The sequence below is a fragment of the Oncorhynchus nerka genome, unplaced genomic scaffold (genome assembly GCF_034236695.1).
Source record: "Oncorhynchus nerka isolate Pitt River unplaced genomic scaffold, Oner_Uvic_2.0 unplaced_scaffold_4151, whole genome shotgun sequence".
Taxonomy (NCBI): Eukaryota; Metazoa; Chordata; class Actinopteri; order Salmoniformes; family Salmonidae; genus Oncorhynchus; species Oncorhynchus nerka.
In genome coordinates this window covers 1-17,402 of record NW_027037144.1, presented here as the reverse complement: position 1 = coordinate 17,402, position 17,402 = coordinate 1, and the positions used below count along the sequence as shown (strand labels likewise).

The 17,402-nt window shown below is 47.7% G+C and overlaps 1 protein-coding gene across 1 annotated transcript; it reads left to right on the top strand.

Moving 5' to 3' along the window:
* Window positions 1-598: 598 nt before the first annotated feature.
* On the top strand, window positions 599-15,078 carry LOC135566576 (islet cell autoantigen 1-like protein). Its single transcript, XM_065014258.1, has 5 exons — window positions 599-910; window positions 2,653-2,851; window positions 3,141-3,266; window positions 7,707-7,792; window positions 14,991-15,078. Exons 1-5 carry the CDS (start codon window positions 816-818, stop codon window positions 15,043-15,045), a joined length of 561 nt encoding a protein of 186 aa, XP_064870330.1. The 5' UTR covers window positions 599-815; the 3' UTR covers window positions 15,046-15,078.
* The last annotated feature ends 2,324 nt before the right edge of the window (window positions 15,079-17,402 follow it).

The window sequence follows — 17,402 nt, the reverse complement described above, 5'->3', positions numbered from 1 at the left end:
AGGGTTAGGTTATGTTGAGGTTGGGTTAGGTTATGTTGAGGTTATGACATTCCTGGGTCCAGACCTGTCTCAGGAGGGTTAGGTTATGTTGAGGTTGGGTTAGGTTATGTTGAGGTTATGACATTCCTGTGTTCCAGACCTGTCTCAGGAGGGTTAGGTTATGTTGAGGTTGGGTTAGGTTATGTTGAGGTTGGGTTAGGTTATGTTGAGGTTATGACATTCCTGGGTCCAGACCTGTCTCAGGAGGGTTAGGTTATGTTGAGGTTGGGTTAGGTTATGTTGAGGTTGGGTTAGGTTAGGTTATGACATTCCTGTGTGTTCCAGACCTGTCTCAGGAGGGTTAGGTTATGACATTCCTGGGTCCAGACCTGTCTCAGGAGGGTTAGGTTATGTTGAGGTTATGACATTCCTGTGTTCCTGACCTGTCTCAGGAGGGTTAGGTTATGTTGAGGTTGGGTTAGGTTATGTTGAGGTTATGACATTCCTGTGTTCCAGACCTGTCTCGGGAGGGTTAGGTTATGTTGAGGTTATGACATTCCTGGGTCCAGACCTGTCTCAGGAGGGTTAGGTTATGTTGAGGTTGGGTTAGGTTATGTTGAGGTTGGGTTAGGTTAGGTTATGACATTCCTGGGTCCAGACCTGTCTCAGGAGGGTTAGGTTATGTTGAGGTTGGGTTAGGTTATGTTGAGGTTATGACATTCCTGGGTCCAGACCTGTCTCAGGAGGGTTAGGTTATGTTGAGGTTGGGTTAGGTTATGTTGAGGTTATGACATTCCTGTGTTCCAGACCTGTCTCAGGAGGAGAATGAGTTGGGGATGTTTCTGAGGTTCCAGGCAGAACACGACCGCACCAAGGCTGGAAACATGATGGACGCAACTAGCAAGGCCCTGTGTGCCTCGGCCAAGCAGAGGTCAGAACCATCATAACCCCTAACCCAGCAAGGCCCTGTGTGCCTCGGCCAAGCAGAGGTCAGAACCATCATAACCCCTAACCCAGCAAGGCCTTGTGTGCCTCGGCCAAGCAGAGGTCAGAACCATCATAACCCCTAACCCAGCAAGGCCCTGTGTGCCTCGGCCAAGCAGAGGTCAGAACCATCATAACCCCTAACCCAGCAAGGCCCTGTGTGCCTCGGCCAAGCAGAGGTCAGAACCATCATAACCCCTAACCCAGCAAGGCCCTGTGTGCCTCGGCCAAGCAGAGGTCAGAACCCCTAACCCAGCAAGGCCCTGTGTGCCTCGGCCAAACAGAGGTCAGAACCATCATAACCCCTAACCCAGCAAGGCCCTGTGTGCCTCGGCCAAGCAGAGGTCAGAACCATCATAACCCCTAACCCAGCAAGGCCCTGTGTGCCTCGGCCAAGCAGAGGTCAGAACCATCATAACCCTAACCCAGCAAGCACCCTGTGTGCCTCGGCCACAGAGGTCAGAACCATCATAACCCCTAACCCAGCAAGGCCCTGTGTGCCTCGGCCAAGCAGAGGTCAGAACCATCATAACCCCTAACCCAGCAAGGCCCTGTGTGCCTCGGCCAAGCAGAGGTCAGAACCATCATAACCCCTAACCCAGCAAGGCCCTGTGTGCCTCGGCCAAGCAGAGGTCAGAACCATCATAACCCCTAACCCAGCAAGGCCCTGTGTGCCTCGGCCAAGCAGAGGTCAGAACCATCATAACCCCTAACCCAGCAAGGCCCTGTGTGCCTCGGCCAAGCAGAGGTCAGAACCCCTAACCCAGCAAGGCCCTGTGTGCCTCGGCCAAACAGAGGTCAGAACCATCATAACCCCTAACCCAGCAAGGCCCTGTGTGCCTCGGCCAAGCAGAGGTCAGAACCATCATAACCCCTAACCCAGCAAGGCCCTGTGTGCCTCGGCCAAGCAGAGGTCAGAACCATCATAACCCCTAACCCAGCAAGGCCCTGTGTGCCTCGGCCACAGAGTCAGAACCATCATAACCCCTAACCCAGCAAGGCCCTGTGTGCCTCGGCCAAGCAGAGGTCAGAACCATCATAACCCTAACCCAGCAAGGGCCCTGTGTGCCTCGGCAAGCAGAGGTCAGAACCATCATAACCCCTAACCCAGCAAGGCCCTGTGTGCCTCGGCCAAGCAGAGGTCAGAACCATCATAACCCCTAACCCAGCAAGGCCCTGTGTTGCCCGCCCCAGAGTTAATACTGGATCTGCTATGTTAATGTGTCAGGCTGGTCCTGTGCCCACCCCCAGAGTTAATACTGGATCTGCTATGTTAATGTGTCAGGCTGGTCCTGTGCCCGCCCCCAGAGTTAATACTGGATCTGCTATGTTAATGTGTCAGGCTGGTCCTGTGCCCACCCCCAGAGTTAATACTGGATCTGCTATGTTAATGTTTATGTGTCAGGCTGGTCCTGTACCCACCCCAGAGTTAATACTCTCTGGATCTGCTGGTGTTAATATGTCAGGCTGGTCCTGTGCCCGTCCCAGAGTTACACTGATCTGCTATGTTAATGTGTCAGGCTGGTCCTGTGCCCACCCCCAGAGTTAATACTGGATCTGCTATGTTTATGTGTCAGGCTGGTCCTGTGCCCATCCCCAGAGTTAATACTGGATCTGCTATGTTAATGTGTCAGGCTGGTCCTGTGCCCACCCAGTGTTAATACTGGATCTGCTATGTTAATATGTCAGGCTGGTCCTGTGCCCGCCCCTACACCGGATGGAGCAGGAGGTGGAGACGTTTCGGCGGCGTGCGATCGCTGACACGCTCCTGACCGTGACCCGGATGGAGAAATCCAGGACGGAATACCGTGGAGCGCTGCTCTGGATGAAGGACGTCTCTCAGGAACTCGACCCGGACACCTGTAAAAATCTGGACAAGTTCCGCAAGGTGTGTTAACCTGTGTGTAGTGTTCACCAGGTACTGTGTGTGTTAACCTGTGTGTAGTGTTCACCAGGTACTGTGTGTGTTAACCTGTGTGTAGTGTTCACCAGGTACTGTGTGTGTTAACCTGTGTGTAGTGTTCACCAGGTACTGTGTGTGTTAACCTGTGTGTAGTGTTCACCAGGTACTGTGTGTGTTACCCTGTGTGTAGTGTTCACCAGGTACTGTGTGTGTTAACCTGTGTGTAGTGTTCACCAGGTACTGTGTGTGTTACCCTGTGTGTGTGGCCCACCAGGTGCAGTCCCAGGTCAGAGGTTCGAAGGACCTGTTTGAGAAGCTGAAGAACGATGTGTGTCAGAAGGTTGACATGCTGGGAGCCTCCCGTTGTAACATGCTGTCTCACTCACTCTGCACATACCAGGTCTGTCTGCCTATGTGTCTGTCTGTCTCCCTCTGTCTGTCTGTCTGTCTGTCTGTCTGTCTGTCTGTCTGTCTGTCTGTCTGTCTGTCTCCCTCCCTCTGTTCTACCAGGTCTGTTTGCCTGTCTGTCTGTCTGTCTGTCTGTCTGTCTGTGTCTCCCTCCCTCTGTTCTACCAGGTCTGTCTGTCTGTTTCTGTGTTTCTGTCTGTCTGTCTGTCTGTCTGTCTGTCTGTCTGTCTGTCTGTCTGTCTGTCTGTCTCCCTCCCTCTGTTCTACCAGGTCTGTTTGCCTGTCTGTCTGTCTGTCTGTCTGTCTGTCTGTCTGTCTGTCTGTCTGTCTGTCTGTGTCTGTCTCCCTCCCTCTGTTCTACCAGGTCTGTCTGTCTGTCTGTCTGTCTGTCTGTCTGTCTGTCTGTCTGTCTGTCTGTCTGTCTGTCTGTCTGTCTGTCTGTCTGTCTGTCTGTCTGTGTCTGTCTCCCTCCCTCTGTTCTACCAGGTCTGTCTGTCTGTCTGTCTGTCTGTCTGTCTGTCTGTCTGTCTCCCCTCCCTCCCTCTGTTCTACCAGGTCTGTTTGCCTGTCTGTCTGTCTGTCTGTGTCTGTCTCCCTCCCTCTGTTCTACCAGCTCTGTCTGTCTGTCTGTCTGTCTGTCTGTCTGTCTGTCTGTCTGTCTGTCTGTCTGTCTGTCTGTCTGTCTGTCTGTCTCCCTCTGTTCTACCAGGTCTGTCTGTCTGTCTCCCTCCCTCTGTTCTACCAGGTCTGTCTGTCTGTCTCCCTCCCTCTGTTCTACCAGGTCTGTCTGTCTGTCTGTCTGTCTGTCTGTCTGTCTGTCTGTCTGTCTGTCTGTCTGTCTGTCTGTCTGTCTGTCTGTGTCTGTCTCCCTCCCTCTGTTCTACCAGGTCTGTCTGTCTGTCTGTCTGTCTGTCTGTATGTCTGTCTGTCTGTCTGTCTGTGTCTGTCTCCCTCCCTCTGTTCTACCAGGTCTGTCTGTCTGTCTGTCTGTCTGTCTGTCTGTCTGTCTGTCTGTCTGTCTGTCTGTCTGTCTGTCTGTCTGTCTGTCTGTCTGTCTGTCTGTCTGTCTCCCTCCCTCTGTTCTACCAGGTCTGTTTGCCTGTCTGTCTGTCTGTCTGTCTGTCTGTCTGTCTGTCTGTCTGTCTGTCTGTCTGTCTGTCTCCCTCCCTCTGTTCTACCAGGTCTGCCTGTCTGTCTGTCGTTGCATAGTAGTGGTCTGTGTGTGTGTTAATACAGTCTCTTTCCAGATCACCCTCCTCCAGTTCTGGGAGAGGACCGCCTGTGTGATGAGTGGGATTCATGAGTCTTTTAAAGGCCTTGTCCCCTACCAGTTCACCACTCTCAAGGTACGTGTGGGACGGGTTGTAGTGGATTCATGAGTCTTTAAAGGCCTTGTCCCCTACCAGTTCACCACTCTCAAGGTGCACGTGTGGGACGGGTTGTAAGGGGATTCATGAGTCTTTTAAAGGCCTTGTCCCCTACCAGTTCACCCACTCTCAAGGCACGTGTGGACGGGTTGTATGGGATTCATGAGTCTTTTAAAGGCCTTGTCCCCTACCAGTTCACCACTCTCAAGGTACGTGGGACGGGTTGTATGGGGATTCATGAGTCTTAAAGGCCTTGTCCCCTACCAGTTCACCACTCTCAAGGTACATGTGGGACGGGCTGTATGGGATTCATGAGTCTTTTTAAAGGCCTTGTCCCCTACCAGTTCACCACTCTCAAGGTACATGTGGGGACGGGCTGTATGGGATTCATGAGTCTTTGAAGGCCTTGTCCCCTACCAGTTCACCACTCTCAAGGCACGTGTGGGACGGGTTGTATGGGATTCATGAGTCTTTAAAGGCCTTGTCCCCTACCAGTTCACCACTCTCAAGGTACGTGTGGGACGGGTTGTAGTGGATTCATGAGTCTTTTAAAGGCCTTGTCCCCTACCAGTTCACCACTCTCAAGGTACGTGTGGGACGGGTTGTATGGGATTCATGAGTCTTTTAAAGGCCTTGTCCCCTACCAGTTCACCACTCTCAAGGTACATGTGGGACGGGTTGTATGGGATTCATGAGTCTTTTAAAGGCCTTGTCCCCTACCAGTTCACCACTCTCAAGGTACGTGTGGGACGGGTTGTATGGGATTCATGAGTCTTTTAAAGGCCTTGTCCCCTACCAGTTCACCACTCTCTAGGTACATGTGGGACGGGTTGTATGGGATTCATGAGTCTTTTAAAGGCCTTGTCCCCTACCAGTTCACCACTCTCAAGGTACATGTGGGACGGGTTGTACGTACATTACAAGTGTGTTTGTTTGTTTGTTTTGTTTCCATGGCGTTGTAACAATAGATGGTGGTGTGTGTGTGTAGATGGGGTGTGTGTGTGTGTATGTGTGTGTGTGTGTATGTGTGTGTGTGTGTAGATGGGGGGTGTGTGTGTTTCGCACCTCAGTGTGTTGTAACCGTAGATGGTGTGTGTGTGTGTAGATGTGGTGTGTGTGTGTAGATGGTGTGTGTTTGTGTAGATGGGGTGTGTGTGTGTAGATGGGGTGTGTGTGTGTAGATGGGGTGTGTGTGTGTAGATGGGGGGGTGTAGATGGGGTGTGTGTGTGTGTAGATGGGGTGTGTGTGTTGTAACCATAGATGGGGTGTGTGTGCGTGTAGATGCGTGTGTGTGTGTAGATGTGGTATGTGTGTGTAGATGAGGTGTGTGTGTGTAGATGGGTGTGTGTGTGTGTAGATGGGGTATGTGTGTGTAGATAGGGTGTGTGTGTTGTAAACTGTGAGATGGGGTGTGTGTTTTGTAACCGTAGATGGGGTGTGTGTAGATGGTGTGTGTGTAGATGTGGTATGTGTGTGTAGATGAGGTGTGTGTGTGTAGATGAGGTGTGTGTGTGTAGATGGGGTGTGTGTGTGTAGATGTGGTATGTGTAGATGGGGTGTGTGTAGATGGGGTGTGTGTGTGTAGATCAGTGTAGATGGGGTGTGTGTGTGTAGATGGGGTGTGTGTGTTGTAACCATAGATGGGGTGTGTGCGTGTAGATGGCGTGTGTGTGTGTAGATGTGTGGTATGTGTGTGTAGATGAGGTGTGTGTGTGTGTGTAGATGGGGTATGTGTGTAGATAGGGTGTGTGTGTTGTAACCGTAGATGGGGTGTGTGTTTTTGTAACCCCAGAGATGGGGTGTGTGTGTAGATGGTGTGTGTGTGTGTAGATGTGGTATGTGTGTGTAGATGAGGTGTGTGTGTAGATGAGGTGTGTGTGTGTAGATGTGGTATGTGTGTGTGTAGATGGGGTGTGTGTGTGTGTGTAGATGGTGTGTGTGTGTGTAGATGGGGTGTAGATGGAGTGTGTGTGTGTAGATGGGGTATGTGTGTAGATGGGGGTGTGTGTGTGTAGATGTGGTATGTGTGTGTAGATGAGGTGTGTGTGTGTAGATGGGGTGTGTGTGTGTGTAGATGGGGTATGTGTGTGTAGATAGTGTGTGTGTTGTAACCGTAGATGGGGCGTGTGTTTTGTAACCGAGATGGGGTGTGTGTGTAGATGGTGTGTGTGTGTGTAGATGTGGTATGTGTGTGTAGATGAGGTGTGTGTGTGTAGATGAGGTGTGTGTGTGTAGGGATGGGGTGTGTAGATGTGGTATGTGTGTAGATGGGGTGTGTGTGTGTGTGTAGATGGTGTGTGTGTGTGTAGATGGGGTGTAGATGGAGTGTGTGTGTGTAGATGGGGTATGTGTAGATGGGGTGTGTGTGTGTAGATAGGGTGTGTGTGTTGTAACCGTAGATGGGTGTGTGTGTGTGTAGATAGGGTGTGTGTGTTGTAAACCGTAGATGGGGTGTGTGTGTGTAGATGGGGTGTGTGTGTATAGATGGGGTTTGTGTGTGTGTTTCGCACCCCAGTGCGTTGTAACTGTAGATGGGGTGTGTGTGTGTAGATGGGGTGTGTGTGTTGTAACCGTGAGATGGGGTGTGTGTGTGTGTAGATGGGGTGTGTGTGTTGTAACCGTAGATGGGGGTGTGTGTGTGTTGTACCCGTAGATGGGTGTGTGTGTGTGTAGATGGGGTGTGTGTGTGTAGATGGGGTGTGTGTGTTGTAAACGTAGATGGGGTGTGTGTGTGTAGATAGGTGTGTGTGTTGCAACCGTAGATGGGGTGTGTGTGTGTGTGTGTGTGTGTTGTAACCGTAGATGGAGTGTGTGTGTGTGTGTTGTAACCGTAGATGGGGTGTGTGTGTGTGTAGATGGGGTGTGTGTGTGTGTGTGTGTGTGTGTGTTTGCTTAACCGTAGATGGGGTGTGTGTGTGTGTAGATGGGGTGTGTTGTAACCGTAGATGGGGTGTGTGTGTGTGTAGATGGGGTGTGTGTGTGTGTGTGTGTGTGTTGTAACCGTAGATGGGGTGTGGGTGTGTAGATGTGGTGTGTTGTAACCGTAGATCGTGTGTGTTGTCAGGACCTCCGGGACCCTCTGGAGCAGCTGACTGATTTAAACCTAACCAACCGGGACCATAACAAAGAGAAGGCCATACAGAGTAACAGGTGAGAACATCCTGGTCCCTCTGACAGACCTAACCAACCAGGACCATAACAAAGAGAAGGCCATACAGAGTAACAGGTGAGAACATCCTGGTCCCTCTGACAGACCTAACCAACCAGGACCATAACAAATAGAAGGCCATACAGAGTAACAGGTGAGAACATCCTGGTCCCTCTGACATCATCTCATCTCCTGTCCTCCACTCCTCTCTTAGGAGATAGAACTGAGTCAGAGTGGATAGCTGTTAGTCAGGGTGGATAGCTGTTAGTCCAGAGGAGGAACTGAGTCAGGGTGGATAGCTGTTAGTCCAGAGATATAACTGAGTCAGAGTGGATAGCTGTTAGGCCAGAGGTAGAACTGAGTCAGAGTGGATAGCTGTTAGTCCAGAGATAGAACTGAGTCATGGTGGATAGCTGTTAGTCCAGAGATAGAACTGAGTCAGGGTGGATAGCTGTTAGTCCAGAGGAGGAACTGAGTCAGGGTGGATAGCTGTTAGTCCAGAGATAGAACTGAGTCAGAGTGGATAGCTGTTAGTCCAGAGGTAGAACTGAGTCAGAGTGGATAGCTGTTAGTCCAGAGGTAGAACTGAGTCAGAGTGGATAGCTGTTAGTCCAGAGATAGAACTGAGTCATGGTGGATAGCTGTTAGTCCAGAGATAGAACTGAGTCAGAGTGGATAGCTGTTAGTCCAGAGATAGAACTGAGTCAGGGTGGATAGCTGTTAGTCAGGGTGGATAGCTGTTAGTTCAGAGATAGAACTGAGTCAGGGTGGATAGCTGTTAGTCCAGAGATAGAACTGAGTCAGGGTGGATAGCTGTTAGTCCAGAGGTAGAACTGAGTCAGAGTGGATAGCTGTTAGTCAGAGTGGATAGCTGTTAGTCCAGAGATAGAACTGAGTCAGAGTGGATAGCTGTTAGTCCAGAGATAGAACTGAGTCATGGTGGATAGCTGTTAGTCCAGAGGTAGAACTGAGTCAGGGTGGATAGCTGTTAGTCCAGAGGTAGAACTGAGTCAGAGTGGATAGCTGTTAGTCCAGAGATAGAACTGAGTCATGGTGGATAGCTGTTAGTCCAGAGGTAGAACTGAGTCATGGTGGATAGCTGTTAGTCCAGAGGTAGAACTGAGTCAGGGTGGATAGCTGTTAGTCCAGAGGTAGAACTGAGTCATGGTGGATAGCTGTTAGTCCAGAGATAGAACTGAGTCATGGTGGATAGCTGTTAGTCCAGAGGTAGAACTGAGTCAGGGTGGATAGCTGTTAGTCAGGGTGGATAGCTGTTAGTCCAGAGGTAGAACTGAGTCAGAGTGGATAGCTGTTAGTCCAGAGATAGAACTGAGTCATGGTGGATAGCTGTTAGTCCAGAGGTAGAACTGAGTCAGGGTGGATAGCTGTTAGTCCAGAGGTATAACTGAGTCAGAGTGGATAGCTGTTAGTCCAGAGATAGAACTGAGTCATGGTGGATAGCTGTTAGTCCAGAGGTAGAACTGAGTCAGGGTGGATAGCTGTTAGTCCAGAGGAGGAACTGAGTCAGAGTGGATAGCTGTTAGTCCAGAGGTAGAACTGAGTCAGAGTGGATAGCTGTTAGTCCAGAGATAGAACTGAGTCAGGGTGGATAGCTGTTAGTCCAGAGGAGGAACTGAGTCATGGTGGATAGCTGTTAGTCAGGGTGGATAGCTGTTAGTCCAGAGGAGGAACTGAGTCAGAGTGGATAGCTGTTAGTCCAGAGATAGAACTGAGTCAGGGTGGATAGCTGTTAGTCCAGAGATAGAACTGAGTCAGGGTGGATAGCTGTTAGTCCAGAGGAGGAACTGAGTCAGAGTGGATAGCTGTTAGTCCAGAGGAGGAACTGAGTCAGAGTGGATAGCTGTTAGTCCAGAGATAGAACTGAGTCAGAGTGGATAGCTGTTAGTCAGGGTGGATAGCTGTTAGTCCAGAGATAGAACTGAATCATGGTGGATAGCTGTTAGTCCAGAGGTAGAACTGAGTCAGAGTGGATAGCTGTTAGTCCAGAGATAGAACTGAGTCATGGTGGATAGCTGTTAGTCCAGAGGTAGAACTGAGTCAGGGTGGATAGCTGTTAGTCAGGGTGGATAGCTGTTAGTCCAGAGGTAGAACTGAGTCAGAGTGGATAGCTGTTAGTCCAGAGATAGAACTGAGTCATGGTGGATAGCTGTTAGTCCAGAGGTAGAACTGAGTCAGGGTGGATAGCTGTTAGTCCAGAGGTAGAACTGAGTCAGAGTGGATAGCTGTTAGTCCAGAGATAGAACTGAGTCATGGTGGATAGCTGTTAGTCCAGAGGTAGAACTGAGTCAGGGTGGATAGCTGTTAGTCCAGAGGAGGAACTGAGTCAGAGTGGATAGCTGTTAGTCCAGAGATAGAACTGAGTCAGGGTGGATAGCTGTTAGTCCAGAGGTAGAACTGAGTCATGGTGGATAGCTGTTAGTCAGAGTGGATAGCTGTTAGTCAGGGTGGATAGCTGTTAGTCCAGAGATATAACTGAGTCAGAGTGGATAGCTGTTAGTCCAGAGGAGGAACTGAGTGAGAGTGGATAGCTGTTAGTCCAGAGGAGGAACTGAGTCAGAGTGGATAGCTGTTAGTCCAGAGATAGAACTGAGTCAGGGTGGATAGCTGTTAGTCCAGAGGTAGAACTGAGTCAGGGTGGATAGCTGTTAGTCCAGAGATAGAACTGAGTCAGAGTGGATAGCTGTTAGTCCAGAGGTAGAACTGAGTCAGAGTGGATAGCTGTTAGTCCAGAGGAGGAACTGAGTCAGAGTGGATAGCTGTTAGGGTGGATAGCTGTTAGTCCAGAGATAGAACTGAATCAGAGTGGATAGCTGTTAGTCCAGAGATAGAACTGAGTCATGGTGGATAGCTGTTAGTCCAGAGGTAGAACTGAGTCAGAGTGGATAGCTGTTAGTCCAGAGATAGAACTGAGTCATGGTGGATAGCTGTTAGTCCAGAGGTAGAACTGAGTCAGAGTGGATAGCTGTTAGTCCAGAGATAGAACTGAATCATGGTGGATAGCTGTTAGTCCAGAGATAGAACTGAATCATGGTGGATAGCTGTTAGTCCAGAGATAGAACTGAGTCATGGTGGATAGCTGTTAGTCCAGAGATATAACTGAGTCAGAGTGGATAGCTGTTAGTCCAGAGGTAGAACTGAGTCAGAGTGGATAGCTGTTAGTCCAGAGGAGGAACTGAGTCAGAGTGGATAGCTGTTAGTCCAGAGATAGAACTGAGTCAGAGTGGATAGCTGTTAGTCCAGAGATAGAACTGAGTCAGGGTGGATAGCTGTTAGTCCAGATGAGGAACTGAGTCAGGGTGGATAGCTGTTAGTCCAGAGATAGAACTGAGTCATGGTGGATAGCTGTTAGTCCAGAGATAGAACTGAGTCATGGTGGATAGCTGTTAGTCCAGAGGTAGAACTGAGTCAGGGTGGATAGCTGTTAGTCCAGAGGAGGAACTGAGTCAGAGTGGATAGCTGTTAGTCCAGAGGTAGAACTGAGTCAGAGTGGATAGCTGTTAGTCCAGAGATAGAACTGAGTCAGGGTGGATAGCTGTTAGTCCAGAGGAGGAACTGAGTCATGGTGGATAGCTGTTAGTCAGGGTGGATAGCTGTTAGTCCAGAGGAGGAACTGAGTCAGAGTGATAGCTGTGTCCAGAGATAGAACTGAGTCAGGGTGGATAGCTGTTAGTCCAGAGATAGAACTGAGTCAGGGTGGATAGCTGTTAGTCCAGAGGAGGAACTGAGTCAGAGTGGATAGCTGTTAGTCCAGAGGAGGAACTGAGTCAGAGTGGATAGCTGTTAGTCCAGAGATAGAACTGAGTCAGAGTGGATAGCTGTTAGTCAGGGTGGATAGCTGTTAGTCCAGAGATAGAACTGAATCATGGTGGATAGCTGTTAGTCCAGAGGTAGAACTGAGTCAGAGTGGATAGCTGTTAGTCCAGAGGTAGAACTGAGTCAGATTCGATAGCTGTTAGTCCAGAGATAGAACTGAGTCAGGGTGGATAGCTGTTAGTCCAGAGATAGAACTGAGTCAGGGTGGATAGCTGTTAGTCCAGAGATAGAACTGAGTCAGAGTGGATAGCTGTTAGTCCAGAGGAGGAACTGAGTCATGGTGGATAGCTGTTAGTCCAGAGATAGAACTGAGTCAGGGTGGATAGCTGTTAGTCCAGAGATAGAACTGAGTCAGAGTGGATAGCTGTTAGTCCAGAGGAGGAACTGAGTCAGGGTGGATAGCTGTTAGTCCAGAGGAGGAACTGAGTCAGGGTGGATAGCTGTTAGTCCAGAGATAGAACTGAGTCAGAGTGGATAGCTGTTAGTCCAGAGATAGAACTGAGTCAGGGTGGATAGCTGTTAGTCCAGAGATAGAACTGAGTCATGGTGGATAGCTGTTAGTCCAGATAAACTGAGTCAGGGTGGATAGCTGTTGGTCAGGGTGATAGCTGTTAGTTCAGAGATAGAACTGAGTCATGGTGGATAGCTGTTAGTCCAGAGATAGAACTGAGTCATGGTGGATAGCTGTTAGTCAGAGGAGGAACTGAGTCAGATTGGATAGCTGTTATTCAGAGATAGAACTGAGTCATGGTGGATAGCTGTTAGTCCAGAGATATAACTGAGTCATGGTGGATAGCTGTTAGTTCAGAGATAGAACTGAGTCATGGTGGGATAGCTGTTAGTCAGAGTGATAGCTGTTAGTCCAGAGATAGAACTTGATGATTGAGTTAGAGGCGTGCGTGGCCACGCAGTCAGGTGAACAGGGAGTACAGGAGAGGGCTCAGAAGGCACCCTTGTGGGAGCCCCAGTGTTGAGATCAGCGGGGTGGAGATGTTATTACCTACTCTCACAACCTGGGGCGTCCGTCAGGAAGTCCAGTACCCAGTTGCACAGTGCAGGGTCGAGACCCAGGGTCTCAAGCTTGATGACTAGTTTGGAGGGTACTATGGTGTTGAATACCGAGCTGTAGTCGATGAACAGCATTATCACATAGGTATTCCTCTTGTCCAGATGGGTTAGGGCAGTGTGCAGTGTGGTGGCGATTACATCGTTCCTACAGCCTGTGCCATTAAACCCCTACAACTCCTCCAGAACGCCGCAGCCCGTCTGGTGTTCAACCTTCCCAAGTTCTCTCACGTCACCCCGCTCCTCCGCTCTCTCCACTGGCTTCCAGTTGAAGCTCGCATCCTCTACAAGACCATGGTGCTTGCCTACGGAGCTGTGAGGGGAACGGCACCTCAGTACCTCCAGGCTCTGATCAGGCCCTACACCCAAACAAGGGCACTGCGTTCATCCACCTCTGGCCTGCTCGCTCCCTACCACTGGGAGGAAGCACAGTTCCCGCTCAGCCCAGTCAAAACTGTTCGCTGCTCTGGCCCCCCAATGGTGGAACAAACTCCCTCACGACGCCAGGACAGCGGAGTCAATCACCACCTTCCGGAGACACCTGAAACCCCACCTCTTTAAGGAATACCTAGGATAGGATAAAGTAATCCTTCTCACCCCCCCCCCCCCCCTTAAAAGACCTAGATGCACTATTGTAAAGTGGCTGTTCCACTGGATGTCATAAGGTGAAAGCACCAATTTGTAAGTCGCTCTGGATAAGAGCGTCTGCTAAATGACTTAAATGTAAATGTAATCGTCTGTGGACCTATTAGGGCGGTAAGCAAATTGGAGTGGGTCTAGGGTGTCAGGTATGGTGGAGGTGATATGGTCCTTGACTAGTCTCTCAAAGCACTTGACGGTGGCAGTGTCAGTGGCACTGTATTGTCCTCAAAGCGAGCAAAGAAGTTATTTAGTCTGTCTGGGGAGCAAGACATCCTGGTCCGTGACGGGGCTGGTTTTCTGTAATCCGTGAGTGACTGTAGACCCTGCCACATACCTCTTGTGTCTGAGCCGTTGAATTGCGACTCTACTTTGTCTCTATACTGACTCTTAGCTTGTTTGATTGCTCTTGGAGGGAATAGCTACACTGTTTGTATTCGGTCATGTTTCGGTCACCTTTCCCTGATTAAAAGCAGTGGTTCGCGCTTTCAGTTTCAAAATAATGCTGCCATCAGTCCACGGTTTCTGGTTTGGGAATGTTTTAATAGTTGCTATGGGCAATGCGACATCGCCAATGCACTTTCTAATGAACTCGCTCACCCGAATCAGCGTATCTGGCCAATGTTGTTGTTTGATGCAATACGAAACATATCCCAGTCCACGTGATGGAAGCAGTCTTGGAGTGTGGAATCAGATTGGTCGGACCAGCGTTGAACAGACCTCAGCGCGGGAGCTTTTGTTTTAGTTTCTGTCTGTAGGCAGGGATCAACAAAATGGAGCCGTGGTCAGCTTTTCCGAAAGGAGAGCGGGGCAGGCCTTATATGCCGTGGAAGTTGGAATAGCAATGATCCAAGGTTTTTCCAGCCCTGGTTGCGCAATCGATATGCTGATACAATTTAGGAGTCTTGTTTTCAGATTAGCCTTGTTAAAATCCCCAGCTAAATAAAAAATAAAATTATAAAATATAAAATTCAATTGTGTCTATGTCCGTAGCTTATGCTGGCCAAAACCATAACCCCAAGTTCTCTGAAACCATGTTGAAAAACATTTATGGTAGAACATCCAATCAGTGGACATTCCTACAGTCAGCCAATCAGTGACATTCCTGCAGTCAGCCAATATGGACATTCCTGCAGTCAGCCAATCAGTGGACATTCCTTGCAGTCAGCCAATCAGTGGACATTCCTGCAGTCAGCATGCCAATTGCACACTCCCTCAAAATGTTGAGATCTGTGGCATTGTGTTGTGAAAAACTCACATTTCAGAGTGGCCTTGTATGGTCCTCAGCACAAGTAGCATCTGTGTAATGATCAGGCTTTTTAATCAGCTTGATATTCCACACCTGTCAGGTGGATTATCTTGGCGAAGGAGAAATGCTCACAATCAGGGATGTCAACAAATTTGTGCATAAATTGGGACAGAACGAAGCTTTTGTGCTTATGGAAAATTTGCGGAACTTTTATTTCAGCTCATGAAACATGGGGGCCAATTTATTTTTGTTCAGTATTTTTTGTTCAGTGTAGTTCTGTCCTTGAGCTCTTCTTGTTTATTAATGTTCTTATGTCATGTTTTGTGTGCACCCCAGGAAGAGTACCTGCTGCTTTCACAACAGCTAATGGGGATCCTAATAAAATAACAAAAAATTCCTTTCTCTCCTCTCAGTTTGGTCTCTCTGGATGAAGAGAAGCCATCAGAATCAGCCTCTGGTACGTACTGACCACTACTGACCCCTACTGGGTTAGTTATGCTATAACATTACATTATATACTGACCCCTACTGACCCCTACTGGGCTAGATATACTATAACATTACATTATATACTGACCCCTACTGGGCTAGATATGCTATAACATTACATTATATACTGACCCCTACTGACCCCTACTGGGCTAGATATACTATAACATTACATTATATACTGACCCCTACTGGGCTAGATAGGCTATAACATTACATTATATACTGACCCCTACTGGGCTAGATATACTATAACATTACATTATATACTGACCCCTACTGACCCCTACTGGGCTAGATATGCTATAACATTACATTATATACTGACCCCTACTGACCCCTACTGGGCTAGATATACTATAACATTACATTATATACTGACCCCTACTGGGCTAGATATACTATAACATTACATTATATACTGACCTCTACTGACCCCTACTGGGCTAGATATGCTATAACATTACATTATATACTGACCCCTACTGACCCCTACTGGGCTAGATATGCTACAACATTACATTATATACTGACCCCTACTGGGCTAGATAGGCTATAACATTACATTATATACTGACCCCTACTGACCCCTACTGGGTTAGATATACTATAACATTACATTATATACTGACCCCTACTGGGCTAGATATACTATAACATTACATTATATACTGACCCCTACTGGGTTAGTTATGCTATAACATTACATGATATACTGACCCCTACTGACCCCTACTGGGCTAGATATACTATAACATTACATTATATACTGACCCCTACTGACCCCTACTGGGTTATATATACTATAACATTACATTATATACTGACCCCTACTGGGCTAGATAGGCTATAACATTACATTATATACTGACCCCTACTGGGCTAGATATACTATAACATTACATTATATACTGACCCATACTGACCCCTACTGGGCTAGATAGGCTATAACATTACATTATATACTGACCCCTACTGGGCTAGATATACTATAACATTACATTATATACTGACCCCTACTGGGCTAGATATACCATAACATTACATTATATACTGACCCCTAGATATACTATAACATTACATTATATACTGACCCCTACTGGGCTAGATATACTAACATAATTATATACATTAGATAGGCATTATTATATACTGACCCCTACTGGGCTAGATATACTATAACATTACATTATATACTGACCCCTACTGGGCTAGATAGGCTATAACATTACTGACCCCCTTAGATATACTATAACATTACATTATAATACTGACCCCTACTGGGCTAGATATACTATAACATTACATTATATACTGACCCCTACTGGGCTAGATAGGCTATAACATTACATTATATACTGACCCCTACTGGGCTAGATATACTATAACATTACATTATATACTGACCCCTACTGGGCTAGATATACTATAACATTACATTATATACTGACCCCTACTGGGCTAGATAGGCTATAACATTACATTATATACTGACCCCTACTGGGCTAGATATACTATAACATTACATTATATACTGACCCCTACTGACCCCTACTGGGCTAGATATGCTATAACATTACATTATATACTGACCCCTACTGACCCCTACTGGGTTAGATATACTATAACATTACATTATATACTGACCCCTACTGACCCCTACTGGGCTAGATATGCTATAACATTACATTATATACTGACCCCTACTGATCCCTACTGGGCTAGATATGCTATAACATTACATTATATACTGACCCCTACTGGGCTAGATATACTACAACATTACATTATATACTGACCCCTACTGGGCTAGATATGCTATAACATTACATTATATACTGACCCCTACTGACCCCTACTGGGCTAGATATGCTATAACATTACATTATATACTGACCCCTACTGACCCCTACTGGGTTAGATATACTATAACATTACATTATATACTGACCCCTACTGACCCCTACTGGGCTAGATATGCTATAACATTACATTATATACTGACCCCTACTGACCCCTACTGGGCTAGATATGCTATAACATTACATTATATACTGACCCCTACTGGGTTAGATATACTATAACATTACATTATATACTGACCCCTACTGGGTTAGATATACTATAACATTACATTATATACTGACCCCTACTGGGCTAGATATGCTATAACATTACATTATATACTGACCCCTACTGGGTTAGATATACTATAACATTACATTATATACTGACCCCTACTGGGCTAGATATGCTATAACATTACATTATATACTGACCCCTACTGACCCTACTGGGCTAGATAGGCTATAACATTACATTATATACTGACCCCT

Excerpts from the sequence above, each read along its gene's own strand:
- LOC135566576 (XM_065014258.1), top strand. The coding sequence starts at position 816 with ATGTTTCTGAGGTTCCAGGCAGAACACGACCGCACCAAGGCTGGAAAC. Across the intron at positions 911-2,652 it reads TGTGCCTCGGCCAAGCAGAG|GCTGGTCCTGTGCCCGCCCC; the intron begins GTCAGAACCATC and ends TTAATATGTCAG. Across the intron at positions 3,267-7,706 it reads ACTCACTCTGCACATACCAG|GACCTCCGGGACCCTCTGGA; the intron begins GTCTGTCTGCCT and ends GTGTGTTGTCAG.